The following is a 20,976-nucleotide window of genomic DNA, read 5'->3' on the forward strand; positions in this document are numbered from 1 at the left end:
TCTGGTAAAAAAAAAAAAAAAAATTGAGGGTAAAGTTTACCGAAAAATCTGCCATTGGTCCGCTGAGAATTAAAAAGCACATATTTTTAGCTGAAAAAAAAAATAAAGCACGATAACCGACGCTACGAAACTATGGCGCTGTTATGTATTTATATGAACATTGCAATAGAGTCAGTAAATGTAAAGCGTACATAGTCGACGAATGGTCCGTACTGGTGTAACCAAGCGCCGGTTTAATGATAACGATGCGTGAGCGGGCTGGCAGAATAGCGCGAGATTCTCTGTAATTAAGGTAAAGAGAACGAGTACCGCTGGGAGTATAAATACAGGGTACTCTGTGACATTTACACACTACTATATATCTATGTGCATGTACACAGATAGTAATATCGTGGAACTACGATCCAGGCTCGGGGCTCTAGACTCTATGCTATTAATAGGACAAAAAAGACAAAGACTGCACGCCCGAGACAATGTCTCTGAATAATTACATTATTGTTAATACAGATAGAGGTATTACGGATTCTAATTATATATTGTGCGAAATCAAAAAGATTTATTGTTACTAAGATTTTGTTGCTAATTTTTTGTTTTTTATGCATTAGAGACAATTTTTTGAATAGCTAGAAGGATCAAAAGAACATCCAAAAATTGTTTGAGTCAAATGACTGAAAGTGCACGCCTCATAATGCTCATTTAATTTCTATAAAAAAATTTCTGTTAAAAAATTCTATAAAAATTAAATAAATCCTTAACGCTCAAAATACGTCAGGAAATGCCCAAACACAACTCCTGTTAAAAGCGGAACTCAAAATTCCAATTTTAAGAGATCCATCAAGGAAGTTACATTTTGGCACACCCTTATATACATATATATAAATATATAAAATATATGAAAAATTGATGTGGGTACTCAAATGAAAAGTCTCGACGCGTGTAATGTCGAGATGAGCTTATATCTTTAAAAATATCAATAGTTCACAAGATACAAGGTAATTTCTTAATTATGTATCTAGGAAGGAGCATTTTCGAATGCACCCTAAATAATTGTCATCATAAATTGACTATTGGTAAGAATAATATGAAACCATGAAAAGGCACAACTCAGATCAAGACTATTTCAACGATACCAAATTTAACCATAAAAACTTATTTTATCATATAAATACGCTGGCCACAAAATTTAGCTTATTCTCTTAATAATATAGATTCAACATATTTTGGGTTTCTAACTTACTGGTTTTATTCACATTAATTTTATTTATTATCATTTCGATTGATCTATATATATATATATATATAAATGAATAGCTGTGCGTTAGTCTCACTAAAATTCAAAAACGACTGGACCGATTTCAATAATTTTCTTTTTGTTTTGTTCGCTATAGTTCAGGGATGGTTTCGAAAGTATAAAATTTTTGAAAAACCCGAAAGTTCAACTAAGGAAATCGACAGATCTAAAATTGATAATCGTCTATCTTCTGTATAAATGGACAAAAAAAAAATTTCATAAATTCAGTGTTCATTTTTTGGAATCTTGATTTTCAGGCAATAATGAGAAGCGAGTTTCATTTAATAACTTGACAAAATTCTAACCGAATTTCATACAGCCAGTATTTATTTTTTATCGAAGTAGATTAGAGTTTAAAGATTGATAATCGCTGATCGAAAGGTCTAATAAAATATATTGTAGGTGATACGAAGTTTACCGGGTCAGCTAGTTTATTTTATGAAACATCACATGGATAATTTTCTTATACTATAAAAAATTTACAACAACAAGCCTAATAATATTTTGAATTACCAAAAAGATCGTCAAGCAAATATTTTTATAGTAAAACGAGCTTTAGGACGCTTCCACAGTGCGGCGCTTACACAAGGTGTGGCTAAAGATCACAGAATAGGCTATTACAAAACACAACAACGGATTTTCGTACGGCCTATAACCAAAATGAGGTTATTGTTGTACGAGCATGTACGGAAGGAACTAAACAGAGCCTATGGCACAGGTGTAAATGCTTATAGACAAATCTGTCGACATAAACTTCACACGGGCATATGTACATATGCCAAACCACACATGGCCAGAGGCCCTTGTCTGCATTCCAAGTCTAGCCGGGTACGGGTACGGGTGGCACAGAGCGTAGAGGATGGAGGGTGCGGAAACAGGATACAGGATACAGATGAGGATGAGGGTAGAATGGAATGGAGTAAAGTGGGAGGGAGCAAGAGGGAAGACAAACGGTGATTGCCAAGCGAGAATATTCCTTCCTTGTTCTCTCCATCTTTCTCGTCCTTCTGTATCTACTGAAGGTGGCTTCGGCTATGGTTATCAACCTCCCGTTCATGCATAATGCACCAACCAACGATTCTTGTACTACCCTCGTAATGTTCTGCTGTCTTTTCAGTTGGTCGATCGAGTCGGTAGAAAACATACACATACTACTGTTACGAGCATACATCTGAAACTTTATCGAACGATAAGTTAAAAGTGAGGTATGTAATCAATGGAAGAGAGTTGCGGTTCTATATACATTTGAGAGAGCTTTGAGGTTTATTTTTACTTTTACTCTCGGTCTCGGTGATCCATGATGTTACACTGACAGATTGCACATTGTAAATTATTGTTGCCTGGTTGCATGGACTGACCAACACGTTTAATTCTTTTGTACTGACATCCAGCTTTAAATAAATGATATGCTATTTAATTTAAATAGAGGGTAGACCGCAGTGGCAGGGGCAAGAGAACTTCCAAACTTTTTTTATACTCGATTGTGTACTTTTGCTCATTGGTTCGCGCACGATTTAAATAAATTTACATTTATTTCAGCCTTGTTTCAACGCAGTCAACAGTGCGGAACAATAACACTAAACTAACACCAAAGTTTCAGTAGTTTTCTTGAACCGAACGACAAATTTTAGACTTCTAGGATTAATTTTGCAGAAGATGTTGAAATATGACAAGATATTTTGATATCTATATTATTGAGAGAATAAGAATAATTATGTTTCTAGAATCGGTTTCTTTAGTGAAATTTAATGTCATTGCAAAGGTCTTGACTTGAATTTATGCCTTTTCAAGGTTTTATATCATTCTCACCAATAGTCAATTAATGATGATAAGTATTTAGGCTGCATTCGAAAATGCTCCATCTCTAGATACATAATAATTAAGAAATTACCTTTTATCTTGTGAAATATTGACATTTTTAAAGATATAAGCTCACCCCGATGTTGCACTCATCGAGACCTTTCATTTGAGTACCCACATCAATTTTTCATATATTTTATATATTTATATATTTCACTAATACCATATATATAAAATATATAAATAATGCTATGTGGGTACTCAAATGAAAGCTCTTGATGAGTGTAATGACGAGATGAGCTTATATCTTTAAAAATGTCAATAATTAAGAAATGACCTTGTATCTTGTGAACGATTGACACTTTTAAAGATATAAGCTCACCCCGATGTTGCACTCATCGAGACCTTTCATTTGAGTACCCACATCAATTTTTCATATATTTTATATATTTATATATTTCACAAATATCATATATATAAAATATATAAATAATGCCATGTGGGTACTCAAATGAAAGCTCTTGATGAGTGTAACATCGGGATGAGCTTATATCTTTAAAAACGTCAATAGTTACGACAATATAGTGCAATTTAACAAAATTCATTACTTAATAAAGCAAAATTTTATTTATTTATAGTTCACAAGTCACGGCAGTCACATAGTGACTGCAAGGTTGCTATAGTTTATATTAAAAAAATTAATTTCATCCAAAAAGAAATTTCTTGGGCTAAGAATAATATTTTAAAGGCTTGATATTTTGAATCAAGCCAAAAAATTCTTGTTATAATTAAAATACATGTATTAAAATTTTTTGTCCAGTTCAAAATAAATTTTTATGTTTTTTTAAAACATTTATATGCATTTATTTTTTTACATACTTTCAATGTGCTTTAGTTATAGTTAAGGTTTCTAGAATATACAAACGAAAACCAGCTAATTAGCAATTGAAAATAAATTTTCTAAAAAAAATGTATTTTTGATATAAATTTTGTTATGGGAATATGACATTAATTATGAAAATTTCCGTCCACAGATTAATAAATGTTGATATTAAATTTCCAAGTCTCATTTTCTCAATGTACATAAACATACTACAGTAAGCGTATTCAGTAAATGTAAGGAAAATAATTCGTGCGTCAGTAAATTATGTTGGTATCATCAAGAGTCACGGTAGTCCTCATTCAAGTGTAGGTAATGTACAGAGAAGTAAATAAATAAGGAGCATAAATCTTTCCCTTTTGCTACTAAATATTAATTACTTGCTGGGAAATATCTCATTACATGTCCGCCATTATGGCTTGGCTATTTAATTTAACCGTGGGTATCTCTCCCGGAAAATATCAAAGCGGTTAACGTTTAAATTAAATATTTCTTATTTACTTTTCATTAATCTTTTTTATTCAGTAACTTGGTATAAACGGAATCATGTCCTGCTGTGTAATGTATAATTTAAGGATTCATAGAGTCCTTGCATTTAATATAAGCATATGGTATTTTCCCTTAAAACTGGTAGTAAAGTTACCAGTTCTCGTATAATATGTGCTCACGTACATCAGATGTTTATTGTGTAGGATATTAAGTTTCTAGTTGACATTATATATCATTTCATAACATTGACATTTTTTCTTCTATTACTGGATTTTTTTACATACTTGTACTCTCAAAAAATAAAACTCTTTCATACCCACACGAAGGTACAGACATAAAATAACATTTTTCATTATTCTTCCAGTCGCAGAAGCTTCATCTCGTCTTCGCTGTATATATTGTGCAGTATATCCGACTTTACTACCGACATTTTCAAGATACATGGACGTGCATATATGCCAATCCTATATTAACGTACGAAAGCCCCTTTAAGCCATACACCCAGTTTAAACATATATTTGCTCCAAGCATCTACCCTCACTAATCTAATGCTAAATTTGCAGTTCACATTGCTTCGAAATTACCAATAATTAATGCAGAAACACTGCTGAGATTAATAACATAAATACGTCGCTTAGCAGACGTATATGTACTTCGTGTTGAAAAATTAACTTAATCCGGGAGGAAAAATTTTGAGTCAAGAACATTATTTTAAAAAGTTAAACTATCTTAAATCAAGTAGAAAAATTTTTTGATTAAAAAATTGTTCTTACATATAATAATAGTCGAATTACAATAAGTAATGATCAACTGATGGAAAAAATTACAATTTCAAACAGTTAAATTGTGATTTTAACAATCTTTTTATATTATTTATCGTTTAAATGCTACAATTTGTTATTTATATGGAAGAAAATACTATTTTAAATAGTAATATTCGCTATGTGAAAATCGAAAATGTTAAAGTATAATAATTAAGAATTTTGACTTTGATATTTATCATTTCGTACCTAAAAAATGATCGCATGATATGTAAAAAATATAAACTACAATTACTAAATTTTATATGCAAGCAACGTCAATATTTACCAAGTAAAATGACAAATTTTAAACGCAACGCTAAAAATCAAACTATAATTATTAATTTGCTTGGGCTGGTGAAATATATATTTTAAGAGTAGAATTTTTACTGTTTCAAATGTTACCCGGAAAAAAGTAAACTGTAATAAATAATAGTCTATTTATAATAAGTGATGATCACTTTTCTTTGCTAGAATTATCGTGAAAATATTTTTTGATCTGGTTATATATTGCCATATCAAGCTATATAAAAGAATGAATATATAATTTATCATATATCTGAAGTTTAAGTTCAGAAGTTGATTAAAATCAAAATTAATGTCTGATAAGCTCTTTAGAGGAATAAAAAATCAATTTTTATTTCATAATATATGAAAATAAAATTAATTCTCTTGTTAGGAGATAATTTAGCGACCATGCGCCATCTATCGGAAATTTTCAACAGTAATTTCTATCGGAAAGCAATATTATAGGCATATACGACCATATTAGGCATATATGAGCACATTAAGAGATGTTAGACTATACACGGAAAAAAGTAAACTGTAATAAATAATAGTCGATTTGTAATAAGTAATGATCAACTGGAAAAAATTACCATTTCAAACAGTAAAATCGTGATTTTAACAATCACTTTATATTATTTATCATTTAAATGCTACAATTTATTATTTACATGGAAAAAAATACTATTTCAAATAGTAATATTCGCTATGTGACAGTCGAAAATCTCAAAGTATATTAATTAAGAATTTTGACTTTGATATTTATCTTTTCGTACCTAAAAAATGATCGCATGATATGTAAAAAATTAAACTACAGTTACTAAATTTTCTATATAAGCAACGTCAATATTTACAAAGGAAAATGGTAAATTTTAAACGCAACGCTTAAAATTAAACTATAATTATTGATTTGCTTGGACTGGTAAAATATATATTTTAAGAGTAGAATTTTTACTGTTTCAAATGTTAAATTCTTCGTGTGTGAGACCTTCCCCTTCTTCTCATATTATAGACTATACATTGAAACAGCAGTTTTTATTGTTTGAAACTGTAATTTTTTAAGATGAGAGAGTCGTTATTCAATATAGTGACAGCTACTAATCACATTTTTAATATTTAATTATAAATTGTGACTTTTACACTTTTTACATTAAGTTTTGTAATATTTACATTTGTGCCAGCCCGATGTCCGTTGTAATGTTTGAAACTATAAAAATTAACCGGAATCCGAGTGAATTTTACAGTTTACTTTTTTCTGTGTCGTTTTAGTCACCGCCATGAAAAAAATTATATCTCAAATAAATAAATAATATAAATGTATTCAAAATATTCTTTCAATAGTTAACTTTTGACCGATTTTATATATTTTGGTTATAATTAAAATACATAGAAAAAATATATGAATTTTTCTTTGCGATTCAGAATTATCTAATTCTTATAAATAATTCTCTTAGTTCAAGATTTTAGCTCTTAAATCAAGTTAATTTTTCTATCAGTGTATATGAATATTATTAACTTAGAAAAAATATCTTCAACTCGATAAAACTTTTCACATCAGTCCAAGCTGCTCACCAGCGTTAAAAATTCAAATTCATATAAGCAAGCCTTTAAAAGTTGTGTCATAATATTTATCATGGTAGCTAGTTTTTGACAAGACCCACTGCAACCGAAAACTTTTAAGAGAAGAACAAAATGAGCCTCTTTAAATTTTAATGGAGCGGGATTGCCCCCGAACTAATTGGAGCACTTAAGTGCGTTTTGAAACCCGGACATAAATAAAAGTAGGAAGTTTGGAACGAATCAACGCAGCTTAACTTTTTGCGAATGAATTTTCTACAAAATAAATCATTAAATTGATGAAAAAATCAAAATAATGTTATGAATAAAATTTTTAAATCAATTTTATAATTTTTTATAATAAAAAAAAATTTGTTAAAGAAAAAATAGTTTTGTAGTCATAAAAAATTTTTCGGGTCAAAATTTTAAAAATATTTTATAATTAAAAAAAATTAATGACAAAATTTTATACGAGAGCAATTAATTTATTGAAATAATTGAACTTTAATCATTACAATTACAGGTCGAGGAACACTGCTGGACAGTCAAGGGCCAGTTTTAGCGTCAGAGCCACGCTCGACGGTAGAATTTTCCAATGACACAGGAGCAATGTTGCATTGTTCAGCTCATGGGAGTCCATCGCCAAGAGTAGATTGGTTAATGGGTGATGGCTCGCCTGTACATCCTATTCCGAACATCCGAGAGATACTGGCCAATGGTTCGATGTACTTTCTGCCATTCGGTGCTGAAAGCTACCGTCATGACGTTCACTCTGCCGTGTACAGGTGCCAAGCATCCAACAGCGTGGGTCGTGTACTTGGGCGTGAAGTTAATGTCAAAGCTGGTTAGTACTTCCCGTAATTACATGTTTATACAACACTGCAGAAACATAGATGAAGTTTACTTTATTTACTCACGACCAAAATTTTTAAAATTGTAAATAAAAAATTAGGAAAGTTTTTAATCATTCCACAAAAGAAAATATTGATTCAATAATTTGTTGAAATAAGAAATTTCAAGAACATTAAACTTAATTTTCCTGAATATTATTTTGTTTTTGAATTTAGTTAATAAATTTCACCGTAAAAGTAAGAAATAATAAATTATTAACATTACTACATTTAATTGAATAAAAACAATTACTGAAATTAACTGACGTATGGCGATTTTTAGGACTTTCGAAACAGAAAAATCTATATTATTAAAAGAATAAGAAAAATTTTGTTTCCAAAATAGTCATATGATAAAGACGATTTTTTTAGTGAAGTTTAGTGTCATTGCAAAGGTCTTGACTTAAATTCGTGCCTTTCCAAGGTTTCATATCATTCTCATGGATAGTTAATTTATTATGACAAGTATTTAGGCTGCATTCAAAAATGCTCTATCTCTAGATACATAATTAATAAATGACCTTGTATCTTGTGAACTATTGACATTTTTAAAGATATAAGCTCACCCCGACATTACACTAATCGAGACTTTTCATTTGAGTACCCACATCAATTTTTCATATATTTTATATATTTATATATTTCACAAATACCATATATATAAAATATATAAATAATGCCATGTGGGTACTCAAATGAAAGATCTTGATGAGTGTAACATCGAAATGAGCTTATATCTTTGAAAACGTCAATAATTAAGAAATTACATCATATCTTGTGAACTCATGACATTTTTAAAGATATAAGCTGACCCCGACATTACACTTATCGAGACCTTTCATTTGAGTACCCGCATCAATTTTTCATATATTTATATATATTATATATATGTTATATATAAAAAATATATCAAAACGCATGTGGGTACTCAAATGAAAGCTCTTGATGAGTGTAACATCGAGATGAGCTTATATCTTTATAAATGTAAATAGTTAAGAAAGTACAGTGCAATTTAACAAAAGTCATTATTTAATAAAGCCAAATTTTATTTAGTTATAGTTCACAAGTCACGGCAGTGACATAGTGACTGCAAGGTTGCTAGTTATTATAAAGAAAATTCATCAGAAAATGATACTTGTAGAAATTAAAATAAAAATTCCTGTCATATTTTTTTAATTGTTAAAATTTATTTATTGTTCAAACTCTAGAAAAAGGTTATAGGGTAAAAGACCCCATTTGTAGCGGGGATCCAATTACGACACTTTCTTTGATTTTGATACTTATTCAATTAATGAAATCATTAATTTCTATTAAGAATATATTATTTCTAATCTTTAAGACCTTTAGATCAAAAAAATTTTTAATTTTTATTTCAAATAGAACATTTTTTCATTGAAATAAAAAGTGCCACTAATAGGGGTTATTTATTCTTATTTATTATTAAAAAAAAAAAAATAAAAGATTCACTCTGTAGAGTTTGTTCATCAATAATATAAATAAAGCTCTTTTTGGAATGAATTTTACTTCGGAGGGATCAATTCAATTAAAAGTATTTTTAACAACGTGTATCAAGAAAATTTCCTTAATAAAAATATTTTTTTTTTCCCTCGACTATAACAGCCTGACTAATGGTAAGGCTTTACTACTCACTTTTAACTGAGTAGTTCAATGACAAGCCTTAATCTTTAAGTTTTTAAAAATAATATTCTATGCGTGATCCATATTAATAACGCTCGCGAAGCAAAATGAATCCAATTAGAGAGTCGCCGTGAGCAATATAAACGTAAGTGAGTGTCGGAGTAAAATTAAAGTCTAAGCGAGCTAGATAAATGTGTTTGAGGTGAGTAAGTTTCTCAGGGAATCGCGCCAACTGCATTTACCCACCAGAGGATTCAGCGTTCGTTCTTCGTTCAGACAGATTGGTCGCAACTCACCTCTTTACTCTACCGCCAACCCATTTTGTCTGTGGGCTAACAATCACCAGACTAAAACGTACACTGCCAAGATCGAGATTCACGTTAAAGCAAGGCAGCTTTTTCCGGTAGGAAATACGTGCTTTACATTTTATTTTATTTTTTTCTCTTCTGGGTTAGTATCATATTTATTTATTTTTACTCTAATGGCTGTAACGTGCCAAGGATCACTTATCCCGGTTCAGGAATTATTTATTGACTGGTCTACCCTGATACTGATAACAATATATTTATACAGCGCTTTTTGTTTTATTATAATAATCCTATAAATAATATTTTTATGGAAATACCAATATATTTAATGCTTATCCGGGGATTTTATTTAATATGTAAATATATTTTGTACTTATGTATATTTTTATTAAACTCTTCGAACACATACTGACTGATATTGAGATAAAAATAATTGATAATTTTTTCTATTAATTCTCAACTTATATTTTTTTTTTTAAGAATTTTAATTAATTTTTTAATTCAAATTTATGAAATTTTTATTTAAAAATAATTGATTTTAATTACTACTTTCTTTCAAAATATAATGCAATTTTTTTGCACGACTCATGATGCGAAGCATCAGAGAGTGCTTTACGATCGAAAAATTTTTTTCGCCTCATTTCGGCAACTATTTTTATTATTATGGTTTTATTAGTTTACGGAATCAAGATATTTTGCATACTATTGTCAAGATTGTTTAATGGCGATTAATGTAACATTTTTCAAAAATTAATTTAGTGCAATATAAACGGAAAAAAACATCAAAATAGGTCAAAAAATTTTCCTGTCCGTCATTTATGAAACTCCGGAAACACTGTAACTGGCGAAAAAATGCGTTAATTGAGTTAAATTTTTTTTTTTTTTAATTCTTTGAAAGAATTGTAGGTCACTAAATGCGAATGGCTAGATAATTCAGTCTCGTTCATGTACAACTAATGAAATAAAACAAAAACCAGAAGATTGTATATCTATATATATTGTGTAAATTTATCCCACTAGAGGCGCGTATGCATTACCGTGCTATTTTAGCTGTTTTATATATTTTATTCACATTTTTTAATTTATTAATATTTCATAATTAAATGAGCATTATGAGTCGTGCACTTTTGGATTTTCTAAACTTTTTTTCTATTAATTCTCAACTTATACTTTTTTTTTGGTAAACATTTTTATCAATTTTTGAATTTATGTCATTTTTATTAAATAATTGATTTTAATTACTGCTTCCTTCCAAAGGAATTTTTTATTTATGAATTTATTTGACTTTATTCTAACCCAACAGCCCATGGGCCAATAACAAGGTTTCTTAATTTTTACAGATTTAATGATTTCGACAGATTGACACACATCATAAGTGATAATATGAATCTATATAAACTTAAAATTTTTAGTTTTCATCCTTATAAAATAAAATAACATGTGTTAATATAACTAAACTAAGTTTATTCCATATGTCAATTGAAAATAACTTAAACAATTGATTTTTTTGGATTAATAAATTCATGTAATTAATTATCGTAACTAATTGTTATTAAAAATAAAAAAAATCTTATTTTAATCTCTCAAAACTTTATATTTTTTTTAATTAAAAAAAATCCTTTTCAAATTGTATCTACAGACAAATCTTAATTGTTTGGACAATAATATAGATTTTTAATTAATAATTGTTTTTTAACAATTGTTTCAAAAATTGCTTGTATAAAAATTCTCGTTAATTCTAGCCAATAAAGTAACTTTAATCTAACAAGCCAATATTCAAATTTAGTGCATGCAAAATTAAAATAATAAACAACTTTCACTTTGTGAAGACATTGATCCTAAGTAAACGTTACATTTGACGACGGTGTGTGCACTCTAAGGGTTAAATACATAAGAAAGAGTAATTTAAGTACCCTTTTCAAAAATTGTAATAGACTTCACTTCACGTATAAAGTTACTAAATAAAAAAAAAGAAAATAAGAGATGAGTATCTTAAAAAGGATCTTGAGTGACGACGCAATTGAAATGTAGTCAAAAATAAATGTCAATACCAAGTAATTAAAGATGAATTAATCTAACGTCTAGTATTAATTTTCTTATCACCGGAACGTGAAGGAAGCCCAGAAATTCAAATATCCAAGTGATTAGTACGAGTTTAACAGTGAATGAGTAAATGCCGAAGTTGTCTAAGTTAACTTGATGACTTAGGGATTCCCTCGTTTGATTACTCAGGAAGGTATATTCATTACCTTTACCACTACATACACGCGCACACATTGATGTAAATGTACGCATTTCTGTTAAATAATGTTATCAGGTATCAGAGTTTCTACGCAAACATACGTACGCTTAATGCTTTTATATATTTGGAATAAAAGTCACAAAAGCACACTTCCCACTCGCGAGGATAATGACCGTCTCTCACACCCTCTGCTGCCAAGATCAAGATTTTGGTAGCATACACACAGAGAGTCAGCTCAGTCCCATATCGCGCCAACTGCTTTTATTCCAACGAACGTTTCACTACTTTTATACTCCACCATTCACTCTCTAAATGCTTGAAGCGTTTACTCAAACCTTTTAATGCCAGATGTAATGTTTTTAAAATAAAATACCAGCGGAATATTTTTAGCACACGTTTTTTATAATTCAAGATTTGAAAAAAAAATTTTTAGTAATTATTAAATTATTTTGTATAGTTATTTTTTATTTTAACATTTCAGTAAATCCTAGTGCATAATACCGAGCTTATGTACGAATAGGAATTTTGTTTAATTTAACATGAATTATAATTAAAATTGCTGTAATTTTATGTCTGAGTGCTTGAGTATAATTTCGGATGACTTCATTATTACAGTGGTTCGTCAGAAGTACCAAGTTGGAGTCAAGGACTCGCATGTACTCGCGGGAAATACTGGAGTCTTAAGATGTGACGTTCCAACACAAGCCAAGGAATATGTTTCTATAACATCTTGGGTACAAGATTCAGCTTTTAATATTTATCCGGCTCCTGAAAGCGGTGAGTTTTGTTGACAGTAAAATTTTTTTAATGGTTTTTAAGTTAATGTAAATATTTTTATTATTTTGAAAAACTGATAAACGATGTAAAGAATATTTGGGAAATTCTTTTTAATTTTTTACTTATAAAAATTTTTAAAGAATTTTCGAATTTTTTTTTAAATAGAATAAAAAGTTTTTATTAATTATCACAAAATTTTATTCTATACACGGAGAGAAAAGAATAGAACGCATTCCTATGTTAGAATGGTAACCATTACCATGTTACATAGTAACGAAAATTTTTGTGAGAACCCTGTGTAAATTCGCTAATAAAAATTTTAAAAATTGTGATAAAAGTATGAACAATCACCCATTCGATGCGGAATTAAATTCTGAAAATAATGTTGTTGTTTTTTTATTTTTTTGATGAAAATTTCAATTTGTTATTAACAAAAAACATGACCAAAATAAAAAATCTCAGTTTTTCGTAAATAACTCAATAACTATTGGTGATACCAAAAATCGGAAAAAAGATCCTTAAAGAGGAGGAAATTTCTGGAAAAAAGTCTTGACTCCCGGAATTCTAGCTTGAAAAACTAGTAAATAGATTATACGAATTTCATTAAAAGTCAAATATTTTGCAATCACGCACACTAAATACGTTCCAAAATTTTTTTTTTTAATTTTTAAATTTACAACAAAATTTTTTTTAATTTCCGAAAATCATATACTATCATATCGGTTACTTGGATTTAAAAATTTTTTTATTTTATATCTTTTTATAAAGAAAAAAAAAAATTTCTTTTTTCTTAATAGTCTTATGAACGTGGACTTGGCGCGATTTTTTTACAGTGAAACTGTTTTTGTTCAAATTTTCTTAATCAGCTTCACAAGATGGCCGAAAAAAAATTAAATTTTTCAAAAGTTCCGTCATGAGGACAAATGCAATATTTTTAGTTCTCTAAAGTCTACTAAAATGGACACTACATTAAGTAACAAGATAAAATTTCACAAGAGTTGAATCTAATATGTGTTTTTATTCTCGATTCCTTCAGCAAGAAGTTACAAAGACACCATTATATAATAGTTGTTTTTTATCATAAAATAAACATTATTTATATTGATATAATACATTAATTAACAAAATCGAGAACATCATCGTAGAATTGATCGATTCTAAATTTTTTTTTTTTATTTAGTCGACAATTTACCATCGATCCATGATCGGTAATAAGAAATGTTAGTGAAAATTCCCGGATATTGTGAAAGTCCGCATCCGAAAAGATTAGTTGCCAAACCTGCAGCTCGTCCTTTGACAACAAAGGGGCTGCCAATATCTCCAGCACAAAACCCGAGTCCACCTTCTTCTAAACCCGCACAAAATTGACCTTGATGAAGTCCATGTAGTATATCATACAACTCATTACATTTATATTCAGACATAATTGGAATAGAAATACTTGATAAATTATGAGGAAAAACTTCAGTTTCAGTCAAGCCAAACCCTGCTACACTACCAAACGAGTTAGTTTCAACTTGTTCACCTTTGTCAAATAATGGTACTGGTTGACGCGTTTTATCGAATACAAATAATGGTTCGACTTCAACGAGCGCAATATCATTAATTGTATATCCACTTTCGAATGATTCATAGTCTTCGTGTCGGATCACCTGAACAACTGTGTGAAGAGAACCACCTTTGTTTTTTAAATTACTTCCCACACGAATTATTGTTCCGTTATCAACTGAACAGGAAGCAGAAGTCAGTACCCATTTATCTGAGACGATGGCACCTCCACATTCGCCAAATTTATCGAGCAGAAAATTTACTTGGTATGGAAAATCTTCAATATCTGCATTATTACCGCCTACTATTCGTGCACTATTTTTTAAGTCGAGGTTGCTTCTCAGTGGATCAGCTATAATAAGATTTCAAAAATTTTACAATTTAACACTTCAAAATTTGTGCGAAACTCTAACCAAAAATCTATTTAATAGCATAATAGTCAGAGAAAATGTTAATTAAAAACATACCTATTACCACTGCAGAAGAAACAAACAGAGCGAAAAGTGTTATCATCATCATATTGACTTTTAGAATCTTTACTACTGATTGATTCGACATTCTATTCATTTATATATGGTTTTAAGCACTTATCATCATTGAAATTTCTACGAATCAACATCTTGATAAATTTTGATAAGTTTATACTGAATTTAATTATTATAAAAGTTATCATAAAATCTTGATTAGGTTTCTTAATAAATCATGAGTGGGCTTATTAGTATTAAGTCATATTGGTAATAATATATCTGTACCATAATCGAAAGTTTTGATCAACAAGTATATAATTTATCAGAATATTAATAAATCTAATCAAAAATCTATGATAACTTTTATATTAATTCTATTTATTATAAATGTATCAAAATTTATCAAGATACGTTGAATTAATTCATTGCTTGATTCGTAGAAATTTCAAAAGTTTATATAAGGTAGAAGCGCCACTATACTGGCGCTATAGTGTTTGTGGACACTATACTGTTTTTGGACATTTGATGTCCAAATTATTGTATAAATAAATTATAAACGTAATAGCATCGTAAATTCTGTTTGTACTAATGTAAGCGTTTAAAAATTCTATGAAAATATTATTTTATTGTTACAATTTTCAACACTGTCATTGAATTTCAAAGTGTCCAAAACTAGCACTAAGGTGTACATAACCGGTGGTTCTACCCTATGTATATGTATATAATATCGCGCAACCTTGACTTAATACATAACGCACGCAGTTATTGAAGATTTTCCATACCAAGTAAAATATCTGCTCGATGAACTTGACGAATGTGGAGGTGCCATCGTCTCAGAGAAATGGGTACCCGATGAAAAAAGTTTTTGTCTAATTATATATGATCATATATATAATTATATATGAAATTATATATAGTTATACATGATTAAAGTTATACATGATTATGCATGGGATTATATATAATTATACATAATTAGATCTTATCATACCTTGCTGTTATAACTCCACATTCAATCATATATAAGTGTGTATACAGGGTGTCCCAAAAGTCACGGACGCCATTGTAGCATCTGATGAAAAAAATAATTCTGAGACGAAAAGTCCTTAGCCATTTTTCAATTAACCGCATAGATAATTAATTATTAATTAAAAATAACGTCTCTTTATTTGTTAGAGAGAGAGCGCCAGTGTCCAGTCAAGTATGTGCCAAACAAAGACACAACTAACTGTATGACTAACTAGTTTCTATAGCTAACGTAGTCACACATATTTACTTATACATTCACACGTGCAAGCGTCTTCGTTGGAACGCACTTGACTTGACACTAGTGCTCTCTCTCTAACGCATAAAAGGACGTTATTTTAATTAATAATTAATTATCTATGCGTTTGATTAAAAAATGGCTAAGGACTTTTCGTCTCAGAATTATTTTGTTTATCAGATGCCACAATGGCGTCCGTTACTTGGGACACTTGTATATATATATATATATATAGTTATATAGTAGTATATATATATATATATATATATATATATATATATATAAATATATATATAAGATCTAATTGTAATTGAGTCTATATACAATTAGATATAATCATACACGGAAAAAAGTAAACTGCAATATTCACTCGGATTCCGGTTAATTTTTATAGTTTCAAACAGTAAAGCGGACTCGGGGTGGCAAAAATATAAATATTACAGAACTTAATGTAGAAAGTATAAAAGCCACAATTTATAATTTAATATCCAAAATAAGTGATTAGTAGCTGTCACTTTAGTAAATAACGACTCTTTCATCTTAAAAAATTACAGTTTCGAACAGTAAAAATTGCCATTTTAATATATAGTCCATATTATGAGGAGAAGAAGAACTTAGATGAAAGAGAAGGGGGTCTCACTCTGGGAGAATTTAACATTTGAAACAGTAAAAATTATACTTTTAAAATATACATTTTACCAGTCCAAGCAAGTCAATAATTACAGTTTGATTTTTAGCGTTGCGTTTAAAATTTACTATTTTACTTTGTCAATATTTACGTTGCTTGTATTAGAAGTTTACTAACTTTATTTTATACTTTTTACATATCATAAGATCATTTTTAGGTACCAAATGATAAATATCAAAGTCTGAATTCTTAATTATAATTCTTAACAGTTGCTTGTTATTTATTATAACAAACTTAGTATGTTAATAACTATTGATTTGTTCTATTTTTGAGTTATTACATAAGCAATTTTTCATTAAGATTCATTAATCTAATGCCAATCTAACAGCAGCCGCGCGGAAACCCATTTTCAACATTAAATAAAAATTATTGTTTACGGAGCTAGAGTTCCGGGAGTCGAGACTTTTTTTCAGAAATTTCCTCCTCTTTAAGGATCTTTTTTTTGATTGTCGATATCACTTATAGTTATTGAGTTATTAACGCAACAAATTTCTAACCGTGTACTTTGTATGAGTCGAGCGAATACTTGTATATACATATATTTTTGTCACTACACACTTAACTGTAAAGCAGTAATATAATGGGAAATCAGCACGTTGAAAATTAATCAAAAATGTCTAATTAAATGAACGCAAAAAATAAAAATCATGCATAAGGTTATTTTTTTAAATTCAATTCTTTATTAAAAAAATTTCGGTTTAGTTCCAAAAAATCACGTCGCCAATGTTGGCGCTACTTTCTCAAACCAAGAGAAAGATTTACTTGGGATAAGTATATGACATTATTTTCTTGAGTCAAGATGACTTTTTTTTCTGTGTTCGAAAAATTTTACTTTTTATGAAATTCCTAAAATCTACCTACTAGGATTTTCAAAAGAAATTGAAGTACACAATGACGAACACCAAGTACGTTCCAAAATTGTTTCTTTTAATTTTTAAATTTACAACAAAATTTTTTTTAATTTCCGAAAATCATATACAACCATATCGGTTACTTGGATTTTTTAATTTTTTATTTTATATCTTTTTGTAAAGAAATAAAATTTTTTTTTCTTGATAGTCTTATGAACGTGGACTTGGCGTGATTTTTTTACAGTAAAACTGTTTGTGTTCGGATTTAGAATATCAAAAAAATCATGAAGCCCAATTTTTTTTATATTTATAATTGGTAATATTAATAATAATAATAATTATTATTATATTAAGTTTTGCACAAAAGACTTTATCTCTTTCATCATATTTTTGTGGTACATAAAAAGTATAACAATATTGTAACTAATGATGACCATGACAAACATAAAAGCTAAAATAATTTTAATTCAAAAACAGTGAAATACAATATATGTTTCTAATTACTCATATATTATAATGAAGCCCCATGGGTCCAAAAACTCAAACCATAAATATTCCCAGCGGTATTTAGTTTATTTCACGTGTAATTCATTAAAACTGAGTAATTCATTTAAAACTTTATAATTTTAATAACTGCATTCGTATGAATAAATTTACATACAAAACTTATAAACTACGTTTTTTATCATAATTAAATAACAATTAATTTCAACTATCAGCATAGAAAAAAACAAATTATTCAATTTTTATGATGATAATGATAAATTATTTATCAGAGTAGTTCCGTGCATAAATTTCCTGAAAAAAAAAAGTTTATCTGTAAAACATAAACCGGAAATGTTTATGTCTACGTCGGAAATAAATAAAAAAAAAATAAATGTGTAGTCGGGGTAAAAATATTAAAGGTAAAATAGATGGAATAGAAGACATCGAAAGTTTCAATAAAATATGGAAGGAAAACAACGACAGTAAGAACAAGTTCAAGTAGCCAGATGTAGCAAATATTCGTTGACGTTTATTTGAGTCGTACAAGCATAGAAAGTTTAAGAAACTCACGGTACTAGTATTATATATATAGTGAAGCGATAAACTAACTGGGGTGATGTTAAAGCTACACTTTATACTATATAACTTAAGAAAGTCAAAACTGTTACGAAATAAAAAAAAGTACAGTGATAATAAATCTTTAAAATGGGGTGGATAATTTTTGCTATAAATATTGATCGTTAAAATATTGGTTTTAGTTTAAAAAAAAAAGAAAAAAAACTTCAACGTACACAACAGTCGTTCTGAGAATAATTTTATGAAATATTCAGGTGTACTGAGAATTTGTTTTTCATAAATTCATTATTCATTTATAATAAAAAATAGAATACAAGTCAAGACTCTTGAAATAATAATTTTAAGAAACATGAAGAATAATATTTGCAAGAGCATTTACGAATAATAGAAGCTGAATAATTTTGAATTATTATTAAAAATAATCATTCATAGTTATTTTAATCAGGTCCAAGGGAATATATAATTATAATAGTTAGGTTGATCAGACCACAAACGCAATGTTGACAGTTAGTTCACACTTTATTGCTACGTTTCGTCGGACATCCCGACTTCTTCAGGCAATCTAAAAATGCATGCATCAAACAAATAAATTATAATTCAATAAAACATGTCAAATAACTCTTTAAATTTCATCATTACAATAAATATAAAATAATACAATATTCTGTTAATTTTTAAAAAAAAATTTGATGTGAATTGAATATGAATTGAATTGAATTTATTGATTTATGCCAAAACCTTCACTGGCCAAATGGCAAAAGAAAAAATATACATTATTTATTTATTTATTGATTATTAAACCCATATACAAATTTAGTTTTTTAAGTACAAGATAGCCATATAGCGAGTAAACATTGTTTATCTTCGTTGAGTCCAAAGATGACTCATTTATATTGCACAGCTATGAGTGGATAACAAAAGAAAGAAACGTAAATTATAAATTAAAAAATATAAATTAAAAAGAAATAATAATTTTACAAAGGTGATTACTAATCACCTTTGTAAAATTATTATTTCTATGCAATTGAATTGTGCAATTATTATTTCTTTTCAATTTATATTTTTTAATTTATAATTTACGTTTCTTTCTTTTCTTATCTGAATCACTGATTAGTATAAGTATTCATAGAGAGATTCAACCAGTCTGTTTAATGTAGGGCAATGACCAGGCAAAACTTTTCATACTTTTTTACAAAAAATAAAAAAAATAAAAATTAAACTTGTGAGGAGATGCACCCATCTCAGCAATAAAGTAAGATGAAATAAGTCAATGCCTACTAACGTCCAGTCAGACCTTTCTACTTTACAAAATATATTTGCGAGTATTAAATCTAGGTAATTATCCTGATAATTGATAATTGAGTTACAATGTTCAAATTTATGTAAATTATTACAATCAAATAGTAAATAGTAATACGCAGATTTTGTATTATAACTCAGATTATCCTGATGCTAGATAAGTTTGTTAATGTTAAAAATCACCAGCTACTATTACCTTATAGCTAATAGCAATTATTAATTCCGAAAAGGAATCTAAGAAATTTATGTGAATACAATACACATTTAAATTTTTTAATTTTTTTGTTTTAACAGGATTATTAGAACTTATATATACTTAAACATTATAAAATTAGAGTAAAAGTAATATTGCTTAAATACTAATTTTTGTAAGAAACAGTTTGAATGTAAATTATTACTAATAGTTTACAACATTCATAATTTGGATTTTAATGATTTTAATGATTTAACTGAAAATTAAGTTTACAATTTAGATGTCTAGATTAAAAAGGTAGTCATAAAGTTTATTCTTGAAAGTTTCTATACTGGAAGCATTTATCACGTCGACTGGTAATTCTTCCCAGAGACGAATGCAGGTAACTACTAAAGATAATTCATAAACAGTTGTCGTAAATTTAGGTAAAATGTTTAGATTCAATTGTGGAATTTGTTTTATAGAATATAGTGAACTAATTGTCAATATTGCGTTTGTAGCCTGATCAACTTGATTATTATAATTAAAAATAATATTGAAGAAAAAAATATTTTTGTAATTAATAAAATTTTTTATTTTTTATTTCATGAAAAAATTATTATAAAATTCAGTAAAATCCCTTCAGATACTTAAAACATTATTATTTT

General features: G+C 28.4%; 1 protein-coding gene across 5 annotated transcripts in view; it reads left to right on the forward strand.

The window, feature by feature from the left end:
* LOC123269825 (Down syndrome cell adhesion molecule-like protein Dscam2) overlaps positions 1–20,976 on the forward strand; it is a 250,187-nt gene that overhangs the window by 105,868 nt on the left and 123,343 nt on the right. For all 5 annotated transcript variants that reach the window (XM_044735685.1, XM_044735682.1, XM_044735686.1 and 2 more), the window contains exons 3-4: positions 7,626–7,946; positions 12,796–12,957. In XM_044735685.1, the coding sequence (XP_044591620.1) occupies positions 7,626–7,946; positions 12,796–12,957 (483 nt within the window). The remainder of the gene's footprint in view (positions 1–7,625; positions 7,947–12,795; positions 12,958–20,976) is intronic.

Source organism: Cotesia glomerata, linkage group LG7, assembly GCF_020080835.1.
Source record: "Cotesia glomerata isolate CgM1 linkage group LG7, MPM_Cglom_v2.3, whole genome shotgun sequence".
In the NCBI taxonomy this organism is placed as follows: domain Eukaryota; kingdom Metazoa; phylum Arthropoda; class Insecta; order Hymenoptera; family Braconidae; genus Cotesia; species Cotesia glomerata.